This window comes from Sciurus carolinensis, chromosome 2 (assembly GCF_902686445.1).
Source record: "Sciurus carolinensis chromosome 2, mSciCar1.2, whole genome shotgun sequence".
In the NCBI taxonomy this organism is placed as follows: Eukaryota; Metazoa; Chordata; class Mammalia; order Rodentia; family Sciuridae; genus Sciurus; species Sciurus carolinensis.
In genome coordinates this window covers 118,247,694-118,269,032 of record NC_062214.1, presented here as the reverse complement: position 1 = coordinate 118,269,032, position 21,339 = coordinate 118,247,694, and the positions used below count along the sequence as shown (strand labels likewise).

The 21,339-nt window shown below is 43.4% G+C and overlaps 1 protein-coding gene across 1 annotated transcript in view; it reads right to left on the bottom strand.

The window, feature by feature from the left end:
- Ryr3 (ryanodine receptor 3) overlaps positions 1-21,339 on the bottom strand; it is a 369,815-nt gene that overhangs the window by 198,600 nt on the left and 149,876 nt on the right. Inside the window, exons 25-33 of the mRNA XM_047539293.1 lie at positions 19,752-19,911; positions 18,268-18,415; positions 17,136-17,341; positions 16,418-16,592; positions 9,051-9,259; positions 7,275-7,450; positions 6,346-6,382; positions 4,649-4,812; positions 1,679-1,844 (exon numbers count right to left, since the gene is read on the bottom strand). Coding sequence (XP_047395249.1) covers positions 1,679-1,844; positions 4,649-4,812; positions 6,346-6,382; positions 7,275-7,450; positions 9,051-9,259; positions 16,418-16,592; positions 17,136-17,341; positions 18,268-18,415; positions 19,752-19,911 — 1,441 coding nt within the window. The remainder of the gene's footprint in view (positions 1-1,678; positions 1,845-4,648; positions 4,813-6,345; positions 6,383-7,274; positions 7,451-9,050; positions 9,260-16,417; positions 16,593-17,135; positions 17,342-18,267; positions 18,416-19,751; positions 19,912-21,339) is intronic.

Genomic DNA, 21,339 nt, shown 5'->3' with positions numbered 1-21,339 from the left:
CAGGGAGGACCCTTCAGTTCAACTCGTTTCAGAAGTTAATGGGAAAAAGCTAATGGATTCTGAAGGACGGTAGTAATGTATATAAGACATTTTCTCAGGGGACTTGGGACCAGGGGAAGTGGAATTGTAAGAAAGTACTAGAATACTTTACTTTCTGCTGCACAGTCTGGCTTCACATATGGCTCTTTCTGGAAATGGCCTGGTGGGCCCCAGTTGCTGGACCAAGCTTGCCAAGTGTGGGTGATTTTACTCTTCAGCAGGAGAAGGTGCGGGGGGTGCTGGAGGAGCCAGCAGGCTGCCCCAGCCCCCAGCCAAGGTCTGTTAATCCTTTCAATGAATGGACCCTTCAGATTTGGGGCAGATACTTGGCTGCCCTCATGGCTCCATCTCTCCAATCACAGGCCAGATGGCTGGCTGTTGAGGTTATAACCTGGGTCTGATTGAAAAATCAGGATTTCTATTCATTATATAACAGGGTACTTTGATCTGCTATAGTCAGTTAAGCTGGAAGACTGTTGGTTTCCTTAAACACTGCATGTAACTCTCCTGCTCAGAAACCTTCAATAGCTCCCCAATTCCTATCTATATCAACCTATTTCCAAATGGATTTCTCACCACTAATTAGAAAAGCCCCCAGCTATTCTGTCCATTGATCCCCAAACACACCTTATGCTTCCCTATTGCCATAATGCTTCTTGGACCATTTCTTCAATCTAAAACATTTCTTTCTCTTAAAAATTAAGATTTCTCCTTAATGCTTTTCTGACTGTTCTCAATAGGAGAAGGCTCTTCCATCTCAACTTGGAGTGTCTGTTATAAGTGTTTAACATAGAAATTCAACTCAACTCAGCATTTTGCATGGGAGGCTCTGCAGAACTCTAGGTTCATAGAATTTTACTAATTGTCAAAGTTAACACAATGGTTTTCTTGGTCAAATAATTTGAGAAATGCTTGGTTTGACAGGTTTTTTTTTTTTTTTCTTTGATGTCTCTCAAATCTTTTGCTGTGCTAGCATTCGTGGCAAAACTTCAAGAGGAGGATATGATATGTGGCCTTTCCACAAGCTCACCTGGCCATCAAGGATGAAGAGAGGAGGCATTCTGTGGTTAATGACAGGTAAACCTACATATGCATCACTGAAGCTTTTCCTGCAGTTGTATGAAGGTTCATAGCCCATGAAATAGGAAAACACATTATTTACATAAATACATTTTTAAAGGATCATGTGAAGTATTCCTAGGGAATGTGAATAAGCTTTTGCAAAGGGAACACGTAGCAAATTAATGTCTGTAGGCTTCTATTTTTAGCACAGAAGTTTCTGTTTGCTTTTTAAATCTTGTGTCTTGAGTGGCAAAGGTAACAAAGGTGGTAGAGATAAATCTGTGAAATAAATTAATAACCTTTTAGAGCTCATCACTAAAGAAAACTTTCTTCCTCTTATTGATCAGATATGTCCATCATAATATGATTATATGATATGATAACAAATACTGTTTTCCCTCAGTACAAAGTAGAGGTACTTTGTGTTTATCTTCAGTCTTAAATGGGTCGTGGACCACAGAGGCTTATCCACTGGATGCAATGGGGTGGAGATAATGCATATAGTAAAGAACGAGGAACACAGTCATAATGATCAGACCTGGAACAACCCTGTCTCAGCCCCAGAAGCTAACCCTACCTGATAGCAGGTGCCAAGTTCTTTCCCATTGGCTGAGAAGGACAACATGCCCATTGCCAGATCCACAAGGCAGCCAATCTCCAGGTCCACATTGCTCCGACTTGATCTTTGGGAACTGGCCACAATGTCTCCGCCCCAGACCATGTAGCAGTTGCTCCGTTTCACACTGGGAGCCAGAGAGAGAGGGGGAGGAAGGCACAGAATTTGAACTGGGTGGTTTGCAATCAATACTCAGGAGTGATGCCTTACAAACCTCCCTATGAAGTTTTCTGTTCAGCCCAAGTAATTTTTTTCTTAAATGAACTAATTCAACTTTAATATAATATATATATGAGCCACTCTATTTAGGGATATGGCAGTGTAGAAGGCTACCTCTTTCCAAAGAGCATTCCTAACTCAATATCAATTCACCTTTGAGAAATGGATAATGAGGATGATAGTGTTCCTACTTCAGTGTTGATGGGAAATTAAGGTATAGAGAAGGTGACCACATTGGGCAAATTTATACAGGGATTGGGTATAAGAGGCAGAAACAAAAATCTGTATTCAGAATCCTAATCTGGAAAATAGGAAAAAATCTATAAAATGTATGGAACTCAGGCCTGTATTCTTTAGGATCAGGACTGGATCTGAGAAGACTTACAAAGTAAGTCCAGTTTATCTCTGATACCTTTCCACCACCCACATCTATACTACCTTGACCTTCCCAGTTCCCAGGTACACCATTGCCCTCCTACACCATTGGATATCCACCAACTTGCTGTCTACAATAGCTATTTACACTTAAAACAAAATAACACAGACTTTAAGGCTCCAAAGTCTGACTCCTTAATTGTAGGACTTCATACACTGGGTGAGCTTTGGAGAAGATGCGCAGTGGCTGAGGTGACTCCCAGAGCCACTTGTGATGGGTTATGTGGCAAGAGGCAGTCAATTCTCTTTAAGTTCATCCTGGGATACTATATCTGAGAGACCTAGGCCCGTGAAGTAGTACGATATGCCTTTCCTCGGGTTAAATGAGAGATGAACTCTATACTTGATGCTGGAGCAGCTCCGTCAGACATCCTGAGGTCCATCTGATGTGAAGAAGCATGGTTTCCTGTTGTGGCCCTCAGCAGTGTGAAGGAGGGAGCCTGCCTTCAGCATGCTTGGTGGACAGGCCTTGGAACACAGCACCCTCTGAACACTGCTCTGGACTGGTTCTCATTTGGCAAGCCAAGGGTTGGATTATCCAAGGATTTTACTGGCTCAAGGATCACCTGGAAATGGAGATTCCCCTCTGTAGGCCTGCATTCCTTTCTTCTCCTCTGGGGTAACAACAATGGGACTGTTTCCTCAATATGAATGCCCTAAGGCTGGGGCCAGTACCAATTGCCTCTTCCAAAGAGTAATAGCCATCATTAGCTTTCTATAAAAGCCAAACTGCTGTCATGTTGTTGGTGTTTTTTAGTGACTGAATTTCTAAATACATTGATGGCTAATACAGAATTCAATTAATAATGTATTAAATCTGTGAGATTGTGAAGTGGCAGGATTTGGACATATTTTAAGTGGACCCAAATTAAAAATGCCCCATAGCATCTGAAAAAATCGATTCTGTGTCTATTGCTTACTATGTAGGACAAAGAACTAAGAATTATACTACCATATACTAGCTCTTGCTCTAGGAGCTAACATGTCAGTTAATTGTCACAATAAATGTGGTCAGTGCAGTTCAGATAAATCAAGTGGTGTATCTGGTGTGGTAGAGCCAACAAACAGGAGCAATACACTCAAATGAGATGGGCATTTCTGCTTGAAGAACAAAAATCTAAATTGGTCAATTGTTTTCATATACTTTCCAACTTAAGCCACATGTTGCTTTTAATATCTATTCTGGCTCTCTTGACATAGATGTTCAAAAATGGAAATAACAATAATAGTATTTATTGAGTACTTGAGGTGAGGCATTGTATTAAGCATTTTTATATGAATTACTCATTTAACCCTCATAAAATTTTATGACTCATATTCTTATTTTAGAGATGAGGAAATATAGCCCCAGGGAAGTCAAGTGACTGATTCAAGGTGGCACTGCTAATAAGTACTGGGATCTAGTTTTAAACCTAGTAAGCATGTAAGTTTGCTTTCAGAGTCAGTACTCTTAACTATCTGCCTACATGGGTCCCTCAGGACAGTGACTGTGGCCACAACTGCCCACTAGTATTATTTAAAGGGCATTGACTGCAAAATGCTCTTGACTTTATAGGGAGGAAAGGCCAGTTGGAGAAACAACTTATCACATCTCTGTATGTGGCCGTGCAGGGAAAGATGCTCTCATACCTCATGAAGGTGGGAACATGATGGCCATAAGGTATGGTCTTCTAGGTGACCCGTGGGGCACATCTAGCCAAGGATACTGACAACAGTAGGAATGGACAGTGGAAAGATGCAAGTGTGCCCAAAACACATTCTCCCTTAAGAACCCTAAGGTCTCTTCAGTGGTTATCACTCATGAATTTGTTATGTTTATTTTATATTCTTTATGTATTTAGCGATTAAAAACTTTTGGGGTGAGCAGTTCTGAGTTTATCAATGGCTATGCCATGTGGTACTTTTGAACTGACTTCTCTCAACCACCCAGGGATCATCTGTCTCGTTCTGATGTTGTAGAAACTGGGGTCTACCTTAAAATCATGAAGAAAACTCTGAGAGGGTCCTCAGACCACATCTGTCTATCTTCATGGTCATGGTTTATACACATGATAAAATTACCCCTGATTTTCACTAAGATTCCTTTTCAGTTTCAGAGAAAATCACCCCCTCCCCAGTTTCCTTAAGGATAGAAGTGTGACTTCTTGCTCCCCTTTTAAGACAGGCTAGGATGCCTACTTCCTTTGGGCTGTGGTGTGGAGTGGAAGGAAGAAGACTGTTGGGAGGAGGGAGTGAGTAACCCAATGGTCAACTCGGCCTCTCGGGGAACCCCCTTACCTTTCATGGACCCGGCCTCTTTCATCCCCCAGAGTGACAGTCACTGTGCAGTTTTTATTCAGGTCAAACTTTTCACTGTACAAGTGATAGTCTGGAGTCACCCATCCAACCCAGACGCAGGATGGGTCCTGTCCAGCAAAGATGCGAATGGCATAGTAGCACTGCTGTGGAGGGACAACAGAGGGTAAGTGGCCCCCGGGGGGGCACATGGCCCTCTTTTATGAAGATTCATATACTACAGTCTGGACTTGGACTGAGAGCTGAATAGAGACTCCAGTTCCTAATTTCTCCCTTTTCTGCTTTGCCTTAGCACCTGGAGCAGTGAGCACTTACTCTGTCACCTGTTGCCCAGAAGATGCCAGGGATGAGATCAAGAGACGCTGTTGGTGGAGTCCGTGGCATCTTCTCAGAATGGCCAGCATAGACCCCTAACCTCTCCTGAGCACCCCGCAGCCCTGGGCTGCTGGGCAGGCAGGCATAGTCCCCACCCTCAGAGAGAGAACAGCAAGGATCAGGGAACTCCTGTCCCTTTCTACTTCCACAGGGAAGTCCAAGGTATTTTTGTTTTGTTTTTGGAAAGTCTTGAAAAAGAAACCATAAAAGAAAAAGCCCCTGTCCCAGTCAACGTGCTTTCTGTGGCCATCATGCCCAACCACAGATAGTGCTGAAAAGGACAGCGGCTCTTGATGAGGGTCATGCAATCTGTGAGGTATGACGCCGTGACACCATCATAGCAGTAGCAGAGAGGAAGGGGATGACTTCTTCATGTTCTTTGGAAAACTGAGCAGATTTATGATTAACCCAGTAGCTCTTACTTTTATAGTCTTTTGAATTTTCTTGATCAGGAGGTAAAGGGTCAGTCAGACCAACCTAGGCTTGAATTTTGGCAATCAGTTATTCTGACTCTTGTGCTCTCTGTGTATGATACTGTGCACAGTAGCACCTGTCTCATGAGGTTGCCAAGTAAATTAACTTTAAATAATCAAATGGAGATTAAATGGAATAGTGACACAATGTACCTAACACAGTGTCTGCCCACAGTAAGTGTGTAAATTGCACAGGGGGAATCTTACCCTTGGTGTTTAACCTATAAACTCAGGACTGCAGGTTAACTCTGTAGAAGGGGCAACACATGCATTTCCTCCATAGTCTTTTTTTTTTTTTTTTGAGGGGTAGATGCTAAATAAGAGTGAAAAAAATTAGGAAATATTGCTTTCTGACTACTGTCTAGCTACGGAGAAGGAACTGAAAGTAGCTTCCGGCTCTGGACTGGCTTCTGCTCCTTCTCATTTGATTGCTTTCAACATTAGTGCTGGCATCGTACAGAGACATAGGGGAGCCGACTCATGTTTACACAGAAGAACAAATAGAAACATTCAATTAAGACCCCTCTAACTGATGCTCATTTCAATCAGAAAGGCAGTGTAGGGTCTCTGATGACAAATGGGCACCAAGTACACAGTGAAACTCAATTAGGAGCTCCAGGTAAGTTTCTGCTTTGGACTGAATGACTATCTTTCTTTCCCTCATTTGAGAAATGCCACAGACATGTTCTGGAAGCATCAAGATGGATATTAAAAGACAGAGTAATTGGCAATTAAAGAAGATCTCTAGACGGATCTTTGCTGTAAGGGGCATATTACCAGGCACAGCAAAGAATCAAATAATTAAAACCATAATTGAGCACATTTACTTACTGTTGTTGTATGAGAGAGTATTTCTTGCATCTGTTTCCTGGGGGAAAGATAATCCATGTTTTAGTAATTCTGTTGTATAGAGAATCCCACAGTTCTGACAGGCAATTGATCTACCTTTAATGATCAAGGCAAGTTTAGGAAACTGGCTGTTTTCTATACACAAGTGATTGCAATTGGCCTTGGGACTTGTTCATTTGTAAGTTGCTACCACAAGGGAGGGCTGTGACTTCCAGTGCTTGTCCCTCAGCCCAGATGGTGAGTTAGAGCTGAGGGGGATGGGGAGATTGCAGTAACATAGTCAGGGACACCTCAGATGGATCATCCTGTTCCCTCAAGCAGCTGTTCTTGTTTAAAAGCTTGGGAGATAGTGAAATGCTACAGGAGACATGGACAGGACAAGTCCAGACAGCAGGCATACATCAATGGTTAAAAATAGACATCAATGGGGAGGGGGGAGACAGCAAAAAATCTATTCCTTACCAGGAAGGAAGAAGTCATATTACTCACAAATGAGTCACACACCTGGAGTGCTGGACAATGCCCACAGGCAAGCAAAGGCAGCAGCATATGCCTCCAGAAACTTCTAACTTTACACCGCTGCAGCACCACTGCACTCTCTCATGCACTCACCTTCCTTTGACCCCCAAACAGGAATTGTGGGTAGCAGGGAGGCTTGGCTCAGAGAGCTCCAAAAAAGCAGAAACTTCTGCATAAAGCCCAAGTGTTTAGCTCTATAGGTCCCTAAATTATGTGCACCAACACACATCCGTCCTTATATGCACATGTGTGCACACACAGCCTCATTTCTTTGCCTGGCAGAGCAGGAGAACCCATGTGTGGAGTTTTTGAGTTGAGGTGGAGAGCAATCAGAATGCCAGCTCTAGAGCAGGCATATGAGCACCATTGAGGGCCACAGGTTTCACACTCACCTTTTCTGGAAAGCATCACTGTCCAGGCAGGGGCTGTGACTGAAGGAGGAGTGGCACTCGACAGGCATGCTCAGCCGGCAGTAGATCATGTTGGCATTACTATTCTGTGTGCCAAATGTCTTGTGGGTCACCTTGAGGCAGGGAGGGCTATCCATGGTGCCGTCAATCCTCACGACCTGGACACACCACAAGTCCTTACCCTGACATATTGGAGGGGCTGACCCTGACCCCGTCCCTCCTTCTCTTGTTGACATATGTAGCATACAGCAAGGCATTCTGCAAACTCTGAGTGAATGCTGTCACCAGTGCTACTCAAACCATGATTCTTGTTATTACTCAGGCCCTGGCTGTAGAAATTAGAGATTTAAAAACATGACCACTGGGTTCGCCTCAAGGCCAGTGGTGGAGAATGAATTTCAGAAAAGGGGGCAATAACTGGATGATGTAGAGTGGTATCCACAAAGACGGGGATGAGTGGCTAAAATGAAAATTTCCCCAAGATTTCCCTTGTTACTGGGCATGAGAACACCTAAGGGAGAGGATGCAGGAAGCCCGAAGCTCAAGAAGAGACATTCAGTTCTCAAGGAGGATACCCTCCCCTCCCTAGTTGGGCTCCTGTTTCTGCCAGTTGCTGCCACCAGAGAGCTGGGGCTCCCATAGCCTACTTGGAATTTTGAGGCATTTCCTGGTTCTGGGGCATAAGCCTTGCAGCAGTCAGTTGGAGAGGAAATATAAAAACTGAATTTTTGAAGTGTGTGTGTGTGTTTGTAGAGAAGGGGGTTGGTCAGAGGAAGTAAACGCAGAGTAATAGATAACTTTCTTATAATATGATCTCTCCTGATTGCTAGAGAACAGTTTTTATCCTGGGGGCCATGAGTATCCTTACTTGTGTGTACTTTGTGTTTTTTTCTAAGTGGAGGGTGTCTAGATTCTATCAGTTTGTCAAAGGGGTTCATGACCTCCCAAAGTTTAAGAGCCACCTTTCTAAAGTTTTGGCCAGGGAGGAAGCAGAGAAAAATCCCTACTATTTAAGACTGGGAGTGGCAGTGGGGAATTAAGAGCTGATGCTTGTTGAATTCATACTGCAGGGTGAGTTAAGGGCACTCAGAGTCAGGCTGAAGCAAGCCACTGAATGTGACCCAAGGGATGCTGCCACAAAGTGATCTGTTCAGCTTTCTATCAATACTTTTCTTCCCGTACCCAACACAAGAAAAATAGGGAGTGGGGCAGGGGCAAAATAGAGGTCACTAAATATAGAACCAGGATTCAACTTAAGCTCCTTACAATATTTGGATTCCCTGAGCTCCCCCTTTTTAGGTTGGGGGTGTCATCATCAACATCACAACTCAGCTTAAAATCTTGGAAATGACAACAGAAATTAAACAGTGTCTAAGAGATATAGTGTTATGATCATATAGGAACACGCATATTCAGGACAAATCCTGAGAGCAAGTATTGCACTTCAGAAGTAAACAGTATGAAAGGTCTGTGGACTCTGTGTTATTATGACAATAACAGTATAGGAATATCTAGAGAAAACCCAACGGCCCCAAGACTTGGGGAACAATCTGTATGGATGGGTTGTTCCTTTCAGATGCCATTAAGCTGTCCCAATTAAGTTGCCTGCAGCTGTGGCCTTAAGAGCCAGGTAGGAGGTGGCTGGTAGGCAGCCTGGGCATGGGCTTAGGTAAGCAGCTGCCTTTGACAGGAGCATTAGGGGAGCTTAGTGCCTGGCCCACCTGCCCTGCCAGGGCCACCCACTATATGTAATGATACCTCTATGTGTGGATGATCCTTCGGTACGTTGACAAACGTTGGGAGGCGCTTGCTGAACCACATTGCAACATCTCGGTTCATGTTGACAGCAAAAGGCTCAAAGCCCTCTTGGAGGCCACACATGGTATAAAACTTGAAGGTACTGGCATCCATCCCGAGATTCATGCGGCCGATCTGAGACAGCCCCAGAGAGCAGATGGGCACGAAGCCTGCAGAATGGAGAGAGTCCTGCTCCAGCACACAGGCCCATCCCAGGAAGCCTGAGGACACCCGACCTTTGAGTTCCAGTAGGAAAGATGGGACACTAGCCTTTGCCGTTCTTCCTGGCATATACTGTCAATAAGAGGCCACCTGGAGATGACCTCTGCCCTTGGTGTGTGAGAAAGTACAGTGAATTTGTTTCAAACTGATTTGGGAAAAACAATAACTTAGTAAAGATTATTCTTAGGATACAAATCAAAATTAATGGAAAAGGAAAACTAATAGAAAGAATAAGTGAAATTCTTTCTGTATGCCTTATTTAAAATTGACCATAGGCCCTTGGAAATTTTAAATGCTCTCAACAATAAAACAAAAAACCTAAAGATGATGTACTGAGCAGAAAACAAAAAACAAGACATGAGCAACTAAGTGAGATAATGCATGCTCTTTTTTTAAAGTACAGAACCTTTTACCTGTCTCAGGACATTATGTTGTATACCCTAAATGCATATAATAAAATTTATTTTTCAAAAAAGAATGAGTTGGACCAAATCTCCTAACTCTTTTGGGCTTCAGTGTCCTCCTCAGTGAGATGAGAGGTCCAGTGGTTCCTTATGTTTTGAAAGCATGGTGCTAAGAAGTTTTAAACGCCAGCACTAACATTCTGCTGTTCTACGTACTCCCCACCTCACCTAAGCAGGAGAGCCAGAGTTTCATGCAGGAATCAGAGAAAACTCTTGTCCTTCCGACATCTACATTCATCCCTCCAACTTCACTTCTACATCCTGATCATATTTAAAATTACCATTCAGAATAGACCAAAGCAGAAGTTCAAGTTGTTTGGCATTCTTCTTTGTGGGTTATTTATAAATCATAATTGTGGACCAACAAATCAGCAAAGCAGGGAAAGCTCTAATTATCTTGGATTTGGGAGGATGTGGGAGGCGGGCAGCTGGCGGGCAGCTGAGGCAGCAGCAAGTGTTTGGAAGGGAGGGGACGGCTTTGAGGCTGCTGGCTAAAGCAGGGGTTGGCTGGAGTCCACCCCCCCAAAAATAACAGGCACTGCTCCTAGGGTAGTGTGCTCCTTTCAGGGGAAATTTAAAGTTCAATTTAGGGGGCATCTACAATCAATGGAACTTTCCTTCAAAGAAAAAATGCCAAAATGCACTCCTCCTTGAGTGAGTACTTACATACTATTACCTATGCCATGAAGTTTCTGTGTAAATAAGAAGTCATGCAAGTGAAAAGTAAATCTCTCACAAGTTAGCAGGTTGGTTTTAGAAGCTATGAACTCATTTAGGACCCAGATATGCTTAAAGCCATTTGTAAGTGAGAGACAACTTTAATCCCAGTAGAATGACAGTGATGAAGAGCTTCCTCTCAGGGTCACCAAGGGCTGAAAGCAGATCATAAGACCAGCCTCTCAGGAGAGTAGGTGGCCTGGGAAGTTGAACAGGCTTCCACTCATGACCCCCTGGGAACTGGTGTGCTTCTGGAAGTTTTGTGCTAGGGGCTGTGGTTGATGAACTTAAGTCCTTCCTACAGACAGATATATATCTTTTAAATAAATAAGTAACCCTTGGAAATCTGACACTAGTATGGAATAAAGATGGTTTGTCAGCTAACTTTCTTGGGTCTCCATTGGGACAGAGGGCTCTGCTATGTGCTACGACACATGTAAAGGAAGAGAAGAAAATAACTCTTCCAATCCTAAGGAGCTTTTGGAAATGGGAACAAGGAACAGATCATAAAAGTGTGAAGTTTTTGCTATAAACCATCCCTTTTTCCATAATAGTATTTTGGCAGTTCTGCTAAGCAGGGTAAAACTAAGCATTGTGGAAGTTTTATCTTGGAGCCATTGATATGATCAGAGGATAGGATGTCTTAAGAAAATCTCTGTTCTTCTTCATGAGCATGAACAGCAGGACTAGAGTGCAGCAGGTGTAAGGCCTGGATGTGAAGCAGCAGCAAGGGTTTCCCCTTGGGACATACAATTAACTTCCCAGTCTCAGACCTCCTGACAATGTAAGGGGAAAAGTTAATATTGCCAGAAGACTTTTTTCTAAGGAACTTGAATTCTTCTTTACTATTAAGCATCAGCAGAGGGGATAACACTTTACTGAGAATAAAACTGAAGACTTGAGGAGGCAGCTGACATGACCAAGGTCATGAGAAGGGCGAGTGACAAAATGGAATGTGATCTCACACCCTCTGAGTCACAGGCCAGTGGCCAGTCAGTGTGCAGGAGAGGAAGTGAATGTTGTAGGGGATAAATGCCCTAGATTTAAACAGCAGTTGTGTCCCAGGGCAGAAGGTTGCACTCATTACAAAGTGAACTGCTCTCCCTGTGGGCAGAAGTTCTCTCTTCTGGGGGAGCTGACACTGCAGGAGGGAAGGCAGGGACAACAGAGGCCAAGGATGGGAAAGCAGTAGGAGGCAAGTGTTAGGGACCTCCTGGGGACTAAGTGGGCACAGCTGGGGAAGCTCTGAGAAACGGAAGACAAACTAAACCGGAGGTCTGAGTCAGAAAAGAGAAACCCAGAAAGGCAGAGAGTCGAGATGAATCCTCATAAAGTGCCACAATTTCTCCTGAGGAAGATTTGACAACTGGATACTTGCAACAGCTCCCTTCACCTGGCAAGAGGCTCCATTTCTAGAACTTCTTTACTTGTGGCATTAATGCTTCATGTAACTTTATAACTCTGCATGGTAGGTAGATGGGGGCGGGCAGCAGTGATGTACTAAACCACAACAAATAGTCATCAAACACTTTATCAGTGTCAGCACTCATTATTATTATGCCATTTAACACAAGGGCTTACAAAGTTGAATAATTCCCTCACCTCTTTGTTACTTGGTAAACTACAGAACCAGTGTGTGAACAAAGCTGCTTTAGCAGGAGTCCAGAAACAACAGAGATTGAAACTGGGATGCCTGTTTTTGAATTCTTACCTACTCTAACTTGCTTTGTGACTAACTCCTACTTCCCTTTGCAAATCATTTTCCTGTGTCAGGTAGCTTACCAGTTTGTTTCTAGATTAGGCAGCTGAAGACCCGTAATCACAAAGCACCCCAGGCACACAGGTGGCCACCTGACTCTGGATAAAAGAACCCATTTGACAAGGACACTGTCATAAAAAAGGATTTGCATTTTGCAAACAACTAAAGTGACCCACAGCCTAAAATGAGACTGGAGAAGTAAAAGAAATATAAAGGGGTAAAGAAATTCCCTTTCCTCCATGCAGGCTAATAGACAAGATTATGATGACATCTTTGAGGAGGTTTGAGGAGAATCCTCCAAATGGCATCATCTTGAGTCAAGATGAATACAGAATCATTCCAGTAAAAGAACAGTAAGAACACATGCATTTATGTTTCATAGAGGATGTCAGGTTCTGATAAACTTGGTATTACAAGGCCTCATCCTGGTTTTGTGAATAGGAAGAGGCACAGCAGGTTGGTTATCTTTTTATAATTTGGGAGCTTGGGAAGAAACCACTTCTCCAGAAAACCCAAATGTTGGATCTATTTTCAATCCTCTTTGCTCTGAAAAAAGACATGGAGAAGAACCACTACCAGGAGGGGAGAGCTGAGATCCTGGAGAGTGGTGGTTAGGTGGCCTCAGACCTTTTATGGGTGTTTCTGAGAGTCTCATCTCAGCATCACATGTTTTGTTCATCTCTTTGCATTTCCTCCTAAGACTGGAGAAGATGGAGTTCAGGGGTAACCCAGTGATGGTCATAGTCCTTGCACAAAACACAGCACCATGCTCCCCTGCCACAGCTGTTTTCTGAAGTACAGCTTCCATCTGGAGAGAGCATGGCAGGGTCCCTTGCCACCAGAATGTGTGCATGCAGATGGCATTGACACTTTCTGCAAACACGTCTCATTTTCTGCTTCCCAAAGAGCTGCCAACAGAGCTGGGGGATCCGTTCAGCTCAGACAGGCCAATGGACAGGAAGAGCCCGGGAGGCTGCCCCTGCAGACATGGAAGCTGCGGCAGGATGAGGATGGCCCTCAGGGGACCACACTGAAGCTTCTTCCAGATATCAACATCCTGAGGTCTGGCAGAATGCTAAGGACTGTATCTTCCTCTCCTTTAAATGGAGAAGAAAAGAAGGTTGACACCTTGGAGGCTTCTGAGCTTCCATATAGCTTTATGTGATAGTATAGAAGGGTGATGGTCCTGGGCAAGGACTGGGACAGAGCAATGATTAGAAAAATTCTAATGAGGCAGGTAAGAGCATGATGCAGAGGAGAATGGAGATGACAACTTATAAATAAATGCCATAAATTGTAAGGTCGGCCCCTGTTCCTTCCCCCAAAAGGGCTCTTTACCTCATGGGGGTAATGGCTTGAATCAAGGCTGCTGTGCTGGCGACTAGAACACAGGCACATAGGGCAAGCATATATGGGGGCCACAATGCATGACGTGTTTATTTCAACAGATGGTTTTCCTAACAACTCAAGGCAAGAATTGTTGCCTCTTTCCATATTCGGCAGAGAACAGAGATGCTACATGGTTATTCCAGGCCTCTGGGCTATTGTTATCAAAGAATGGCATGTCATCTTCCTTTCAACTGCCCCCCTCTGCCAACTCCTGAGCTATCATACAACTGAAAGAGCCTTCCAATTATCTTGTCGCTCTGTTATTAAATTGTGATACAATGCTACAGTATAATGTGCGAACATATTACAGTACAATTCTATTATAAAATAGTTTCCTAATAATAGACTTTGTTATTTTGAAGGTCAAATCATGTCCCTGTACACAACAGGCCTATGAGGCATATCTTTTTCATTATAACACAGATGATCTTAGAAAGCAAAGTTACCCTGAAACATCTCTCTCTTTAAAACACTTCTCTGCTCAAACCCTGTATCAGCTCCCTATTTCCCAGAGGGTGAATCCAAGAGTGTGTAGCCCACATGAGACAATAGTTTCTGGAAGTGGGGGTCTGAGTCTAGGTGTTTAGGCTGTAACCTGCACTTCTTCTACCTGTCCATCTCCACTGTCTGTGAAGCACATATACAAACCTTCCATTCTCCTACTGTCCCAACCTTTCCTAAAGTTCCCCAATCATTAGTCTCATGACTACTGACCACATTATTAATCTCATGATATCCTCTGATGGGAATACACTTCCACAGAGGGCACATTCTTTATTCCACATTTGATGAAAAGACCCATTCATACAGAATTTCCATTATGTAGTAGTCACTTGCTATTTATAATTTGATGCTTTGCATTATTAGTTACCTTTTCATATTTTCATCTTATTTAGTCTACAACCAGAAAACAAGACCTTTAACACTGCTACTACTTACATTTTCATTTGCTTTAGACCATACAAATCCCAGTTTCTTTTGAGGATGCATTTTTTTGATTCTGGTCTGACATGGGCCACACCTGGAACATAGAAGCTTTGGACTTTATAAAATTCTCATCACTTGGCATTAAAGTGATGAACTTGGAGATAAATTCTTATCTCTGCCTTATGGTGGACCCAAAGACTAATAGACAAGTTATGTCTTCCAGTTCATTCAATGGTAAAGCCAGGGAAAGGTCCTCAGTCTCTGGATCCTTTCTGACCTAGGGAGCCTCTTCTGTCGGGGAAGAGCTCCAATCCCCCAGTTTTTCATTTCCTCCTGACTTCCAGGAGGCAGCACTGCTTGGGTGTGATGGCTCTTCTAAACTGCTCTCATGGCCACCTAAGGCTCTCCCTCTCCTTTGCCTCTGAACCAGCACACAAGACACTTCTGTTGGCAACGTTTTCTTCCTGTCTCCCAAAATAGGATGCTTTCTTTAAAACTTTTGATTTTTAAATCCCTTCAGAAGGCATTAAATCATGACCCATCAGGCGTTAGTCATCCTGTTTCTCTAGGAAAATATATTGAGTTGCCACCTTTCTATTCCCCCAAGTATCTTTAGAGCTCTTAAAAGGTACAATTGGATATGCACGTTGCAATGATGGGTCTCTGTAAAAAACGTGAAAGTCACTTACAAAACTTAAAGCATTCTGCAAATAAAGGACATTTACATTACACATACATGGTCTCATATATTTGTGCTTTCTTGCTTTCTAGGTGGGAACTGTTTCTTTTGTAATGTCTTAGATATTTAGAGTTACAAGGAGCCCTAATCATTTACAGAGGGGAAAATGAGGCTCAAAGAGGTTAAAAAAAAAAGTCAACTAGGATGTTGGGGGTTGGGAAGAGGGTAGAGGAGATGGGGGCAGAGGCAGGGTATGGGCCAAGATTGTCCGTTCCAGAGCAGCCTCCACCTCATCTGTAAGCAAGAGGCAGAAGGTGGCACAGCACTGAGTCCCGGGGCCTGCACACAGCAGGCATTAAGTCACTGTCACAGAATTTCATATCTGGGAAGAACACTGGAATTTATTTCATCTATCCTTTTACTCCCTGGTAGAGATGAAGAAAGTAAAACCCAGGCCTCAAGCCAAGACTTCCTGGGAGCCACACAGCCTGGTAGGAGCAAGTCCACTGACTTGCAGTCCAACGTTTCTTTCCGCATGTGCCAGCAATCTTGCATACAGAACACAGTGATGTAGACAGGAAATAATAAGCTCTAACTCTTCCTTTGTCTAGCTGGAAGCTCTGTGCTGATTGCAGTCTATTCATGGTCATTAATAAGTACAACTCTGCTTTGGCTTCACGGCATGTTTGAATTTCAAAATAAATTCTATTTCATTCAAGGGAACAACTAAGTCTAACTTTTGTGTTTCAATGGTTCTCCTCAAAGCATCAAGTTCAATTACACAAACATGCAGACTGACAATTCAAATCAGAATAAAAGGATAATTCTTTAATTCCCTGATTCTTTTCTCCTGCCAAGGACATTAGTCTATATACAAGGAGAATTTCCTTTGTAATATTAGAAAACCTGGGGTACCTTGAATACCAAGGTGCAAGGAAGTAGAGGGAGAGCTCAATCGATATGGAAATTCAGAATTTATATCAATGCTGTATATACTGTCATTATCATTTGTCATGATGCTTTTAAAATGACAGCATAAGGAATAGTCTTCATCATTAAAGTTGCAAATATACAAAGGCAATGTACTCCAAATAAGGAAGTGGAAGGGCCCACTCAGACCTGGGTTTTCCTTCAACCCCATGGAGTTGGGATGGGGAGGAGGTAGACTTACCATTCTCAATCTCGTAATCAGCAAAGGCAAGCTCAGAGCCTTTGTTGGTGATCAGCAGTTCCCCATTCAGTGTGAAGATCATGGAGGCATCATCCAGGTTAATCATACAACCAACCACATCGCCTGGCTGCCAGGTTCGCCCAAAATACCCACTCCCTTGATGCCAACGCTGGCCCTGCAAAATAAGACCCCAGGGCTTAGAGAAAGAGGTCCTAGAAGTCCATGCCACTGGAGAAGTGACCACAGCAGTAGTGTCTCCTAACTGTTCATGGTACACGATTCTATGAGGACTCACCTCTCTACCACGGATAACTCAGGGAGAAGTGGTCTGTCTTACAATCGAATGAAACTGAGACACACAGGCTCATCAGAAAAGGTGACCTGAGTCTCCTGATTCCTAGTTAGCTATGAGAGTAGCCAGGACAAATTGGTAAGATTTCCAACACAACCACTGCATAGTGTTCAACAAATGGAGCAGAGTCGATGGCTTGGGCGAAAGAACAGATATGGAAATGATTATAGAAAGGATTGGGGCACAGTCCTCACCTTTGCCAGAAGAGAACAGAGAAACAATTACTAGGCAGTGTTCATTCAGGGCTCATTAGCCACTGGTGGGGGCCTCTCAAACCTAAGATCCAGACAATATTTCCAGCCTCCAGGGGAATGTTTGGAGAAGCAAAACTTGGACTGAGGATGTGTGGATACTATGCCGACTCACCCTGCTGCCTTCAAACACGAAGGCTTGGTCGTCAGCCCCCAGCTCAATGTCAGGCCGGCAGCCTGGCCTTGCCCAGCCGACCCGCATGTCTCCTCCGGTCACCACTTCAAACTCAAAATACCACTTTCCGGACCTCACTGCGTATGATCGCTCCACCCGGAAAAATCGGATCTTGTCTATGCTGACTTTCTCCACAGCTGGATCAGCTATTGTGAGAACATGAGTAGAAGGCATGAGAGGAAAAGAGAGTACAGAGTCTTTTAATAATTAGGTAGCATTCCTCTAAAGAACTGGATGACAACCAAGATGGCCACAGAGCTCCCACTGTGCATTGTAACATCCTGTTTATAGCATAACAATAATTACCATTCTCTTAACGAGACCCCATTTGCTGAGTGATGACTTTGTAGTGGATCTATTAGAGGCCATCTCTTTCTGTCCTTACAATAGTCCTGACCTGTGACACTATCACAGTGACACTGCCTTTATGTTAAAGACAAAAAATAAATAAATAAAAATTGAGACTCAAGAGTTGTTTAATCACTCATTCAAGTAAGTGAAAGTTTTGAATCCAGGTCTGAGTCCAAAACCATCCCGCAAATCACTTATAATTCTGTCCTGGTGGCCTGTGATACCTCTTGGGGTAAAGGACAATAATAACATCATGTTCACCAATTATAAGCTGGTGATTTTAATCAGCACTAGAATTTGACTCTTGGAGATGTGATTATTTGGTCTAAAAGTAAGCTGATACATCTTTGGAGAATAAGAGAAATGAAAGTGACTTGGTTTTTGTGAGCAGGTGTTCTGAAGAGCTTAGCTTCCCTCAAAGATAAGAAGATAATGTATTTCCTATGGGGCCGGGTCACAGAAGTGCTCATGGAAACATCAACTGGATGATGCATTACATCAAACATGGTCTCCCGCCCCCTTAAGAAAATACGCCATTTTAAACAATGCCATTTCGAATAGTGCAAGTTAGACCTATTTAAAATTAGCACTTTCCCAGATGAAGGCCTATTTAGCAAATTTGGCCCAACATCAAACCACAAAGGCCTAATTAAATTATACTTCCTATCCTTCCTAATCTCAACAATTCTTGCATTAACGAATATTAATCTGAGCTCAATACCTAGCTCTTGGTCTGATGGCTCAATGTTATACCCATAACCAATGAACGTCCGAATGGCTTCCCGCAGGCTGTCCCTGTTGGACTTCTTGGTGCGTTCATCCAGTAATGCATATGGCACCAGACGGGGATTTCTTTTGTTCTTCAAATCCTGTGTGAAGCCAGAGGAAAGAGGTGCCAAGAAAACACATGTCAGCTTTACAAATAGCTCGTCCCACTCACACATTCCTGCTGCCTGGCTGGTTTGTACTAGTCTATTAGCTCTTTCCCAAGTGCCTTGATATTTAGCAATGTACATATTTGCCACTTCTCTTCAGGATTAAATGAGTATAAATGGAAAAATTTTACTAATGCTCAAAGCTAGTATTAAAAAAAACACATGTTAGTAGTACCAGCCTGCACATAAAATGAAGTGTTATGAAATTGGTTAGAAACCTCCAGTCCCAAGGCGAGGCAGAAAGGATTTGAAGAACTAGTCCCCTACAGAAATTTATGCCACCACAGACTGTGGTAGCCTCCTCACAAGAGCCTTTTAACAAGACCTCATAGAGAAACATCAGGAGAGGTGGGAGAGCCAGAGTGGATCCATTTCATTGCAAAAGTAAACATCTGATGTAGAGTCCTCAGTTCCTCAGGAGGTACTAAGAAGACAGTAGGGATGATTGCAGAACAAGTCACCTGACTAATCCACATGACATGCTGTTTGAACTCACTACCCTACCCTTTATGGTATTCATGGTTATAGTTTTCTTGGCTTTCAGTTATGTGTGAGTTTGGAGGCTCAGGTGCCTAGGAACTCATGTGCACATGGCCACCCCTAAACTTCCCTGATATAACCCTACCACTGGTGGTTAGGAAGCATGTTAAGGAAAAAGGTGTGTAGATGGCTCGGGACCAAACCCTAGCTTTAAACTGCCTGATTCCTTGCTGTGACCTGGCTATTAAGGTCCTACTCAAGACAGAAACTCTGCCCAGGAATCCTTTGTTCAAAGAACTGAGATAAGGGGGCACAAGTTTCTTGTCAGGCTGATTTGTCCCTTTTTTGGTCTAGGTTCTCCTTTTCACCCTCACTGTCATTTATTTGGAACCATCCCAGAAATTCTGCTCACCTATGATGTTGGTTTTCTCCTAGCTTTGGTTCTGGGGAGTGGCATGAAAGCTCAACTTTCTACAATGCAAGAAGCATGGAATAGATATAGTACAGCAGGTGGGTATATGTGCAGGGCAATACAGATGAGTGAATCTCAAAAAAAAAAATAATAATAATGGCGAAAGGTAAACCTATCCATTTCTGCAAAATTGGAATTATACCTGGAGTCAGTGTCAATGTGACCATCACAAATTCCATCCAGTACTCTGGATATGAAAGAGAGAGTGCAAGGATTATCTCCATCTTCCAATCTAACACTCTCCAGAGCAAAATGGCACTTTGATGGATGATCATATTTTCTAACTATTCCAGCATGCCTGGTCCAGTAATTTCTCACCTGTTGAATGCCATAGGTCCATCCTTGTTTTATTCTGTCTTTTGCCCAAACATTATGTGCATTTTCTGCAAGTTTATCCACTAAAATTTCTTGAGGCGGCAACAGCTTCACATCAGACAAATCCAAAGGGGCTGGCTTATAGCCATTGGACATCATGTAGCTACAAGTGGGTGCAAAAGTAGATATATTTTGAACAGATCTTTATGATTCTCCCATTACAGAGTTTAGATCAAGAGCACATGGTAAGCAAATTTAGGTAAATGAAGCTACAGTCAGAAGTTCCCTTCTGTGGCTGATGGACAGCTCAGATCTACTTCAAGTTCACAGATAAAGTCCTTAGTCCATTGTCATTATAGCCAAAGAAGACTGTCAGAGAAGTAGAGGGTTGGTACAACACCCTTATTTTTAATCAAATACCCTATATGCTGTACAAATGATAGGCACATTCAGCATGCTGCAATATTACAGCAGCTCTTTCATCCTACTTTGAAAACATACAAAGTTAAAACCAGATTTGCAAGGACAAGACCTTGAGCCCAATGTTTTCTCATAAATCAGCATAAAATGGTCACTCGCTCGTGGAAAGCTAACGCTTTACTTTTGGAAATTAAAAAAAAAAAAAATCATGACAGCAGAGAATGTGTGAGCTTGAAGTGACCTTAGCAGTTAGCTGTCCAGATCTGGAGTCGCAGCCTCAGATGTCTGTGATCTCATAGCTAAGGTGAAGATATGAGAGAGTTCAGTGGTTGAGGTAGATACTGTGTGTGAGTGGAGAAGGCCAGGGCACTCTGAAGTGAATCTCAAGAGAGCAGTTAATTATAGCCATGTGGGAATGCAAGTCCAGAGATGCCCGTGGCCTCAGGCCTCAGGATCATTGACTGCCCAGACCAGGCCAGAAGCCAAATGTGAGACACCTGGGCCATTTAATCCAGGAAACAGAGCAGCATGAGATCCAGGGTCTCCTGTTGGCACAAAACACTGCTCTGAGTCCACCTTCTCAGCATACCTGCTCTTGGGCAGAGTCAGCATGCAAGGATAAGCAGCAACCCCAGCAACCCTGGCTAGCAGCCCGCCCCTCCAGCTGCCATCTCTCAGATGCGCTTTCCTTGGCCACAGGATTTGTGTGTGTGAGCAGAGCCTGGCAGCTTGGGAGGTTAGGAGGAAAGATGGGGAAGATAAGCAACTGCCTAAAGCTGGCACTGCCTTGGCACCGAGTAACAAGGACACCTGTGTGTGAGTACACGTGTACCCAGGACTGGCACACATGGGAGCAGGTGAGTGAGGCAGCCAAAGGATATACCAGTGAGCAAGTATTTGAATGTGTGAGAGTGTGACTCTGAATGTTGGGGGTGGGAGGGAGAGTGGGACACATACAGATCTAGGGGGCCAAAGAAATCTTGGCAGAGCCTTACATTTCCACAAAAGACTTGTAAGGCTGGCCCAGTGCCAGAGGAGTGACTCTCTGCTGTGACTACCAAGAATTTTCGAGCTCCTTTGCCAAATGCTACTCTTGTAGACCAAACACAGTATCACCATCTGAGGTCTCCAAACTTCCTAGTTCAAAACTAACAGTGTTAGGTCTGGGCAG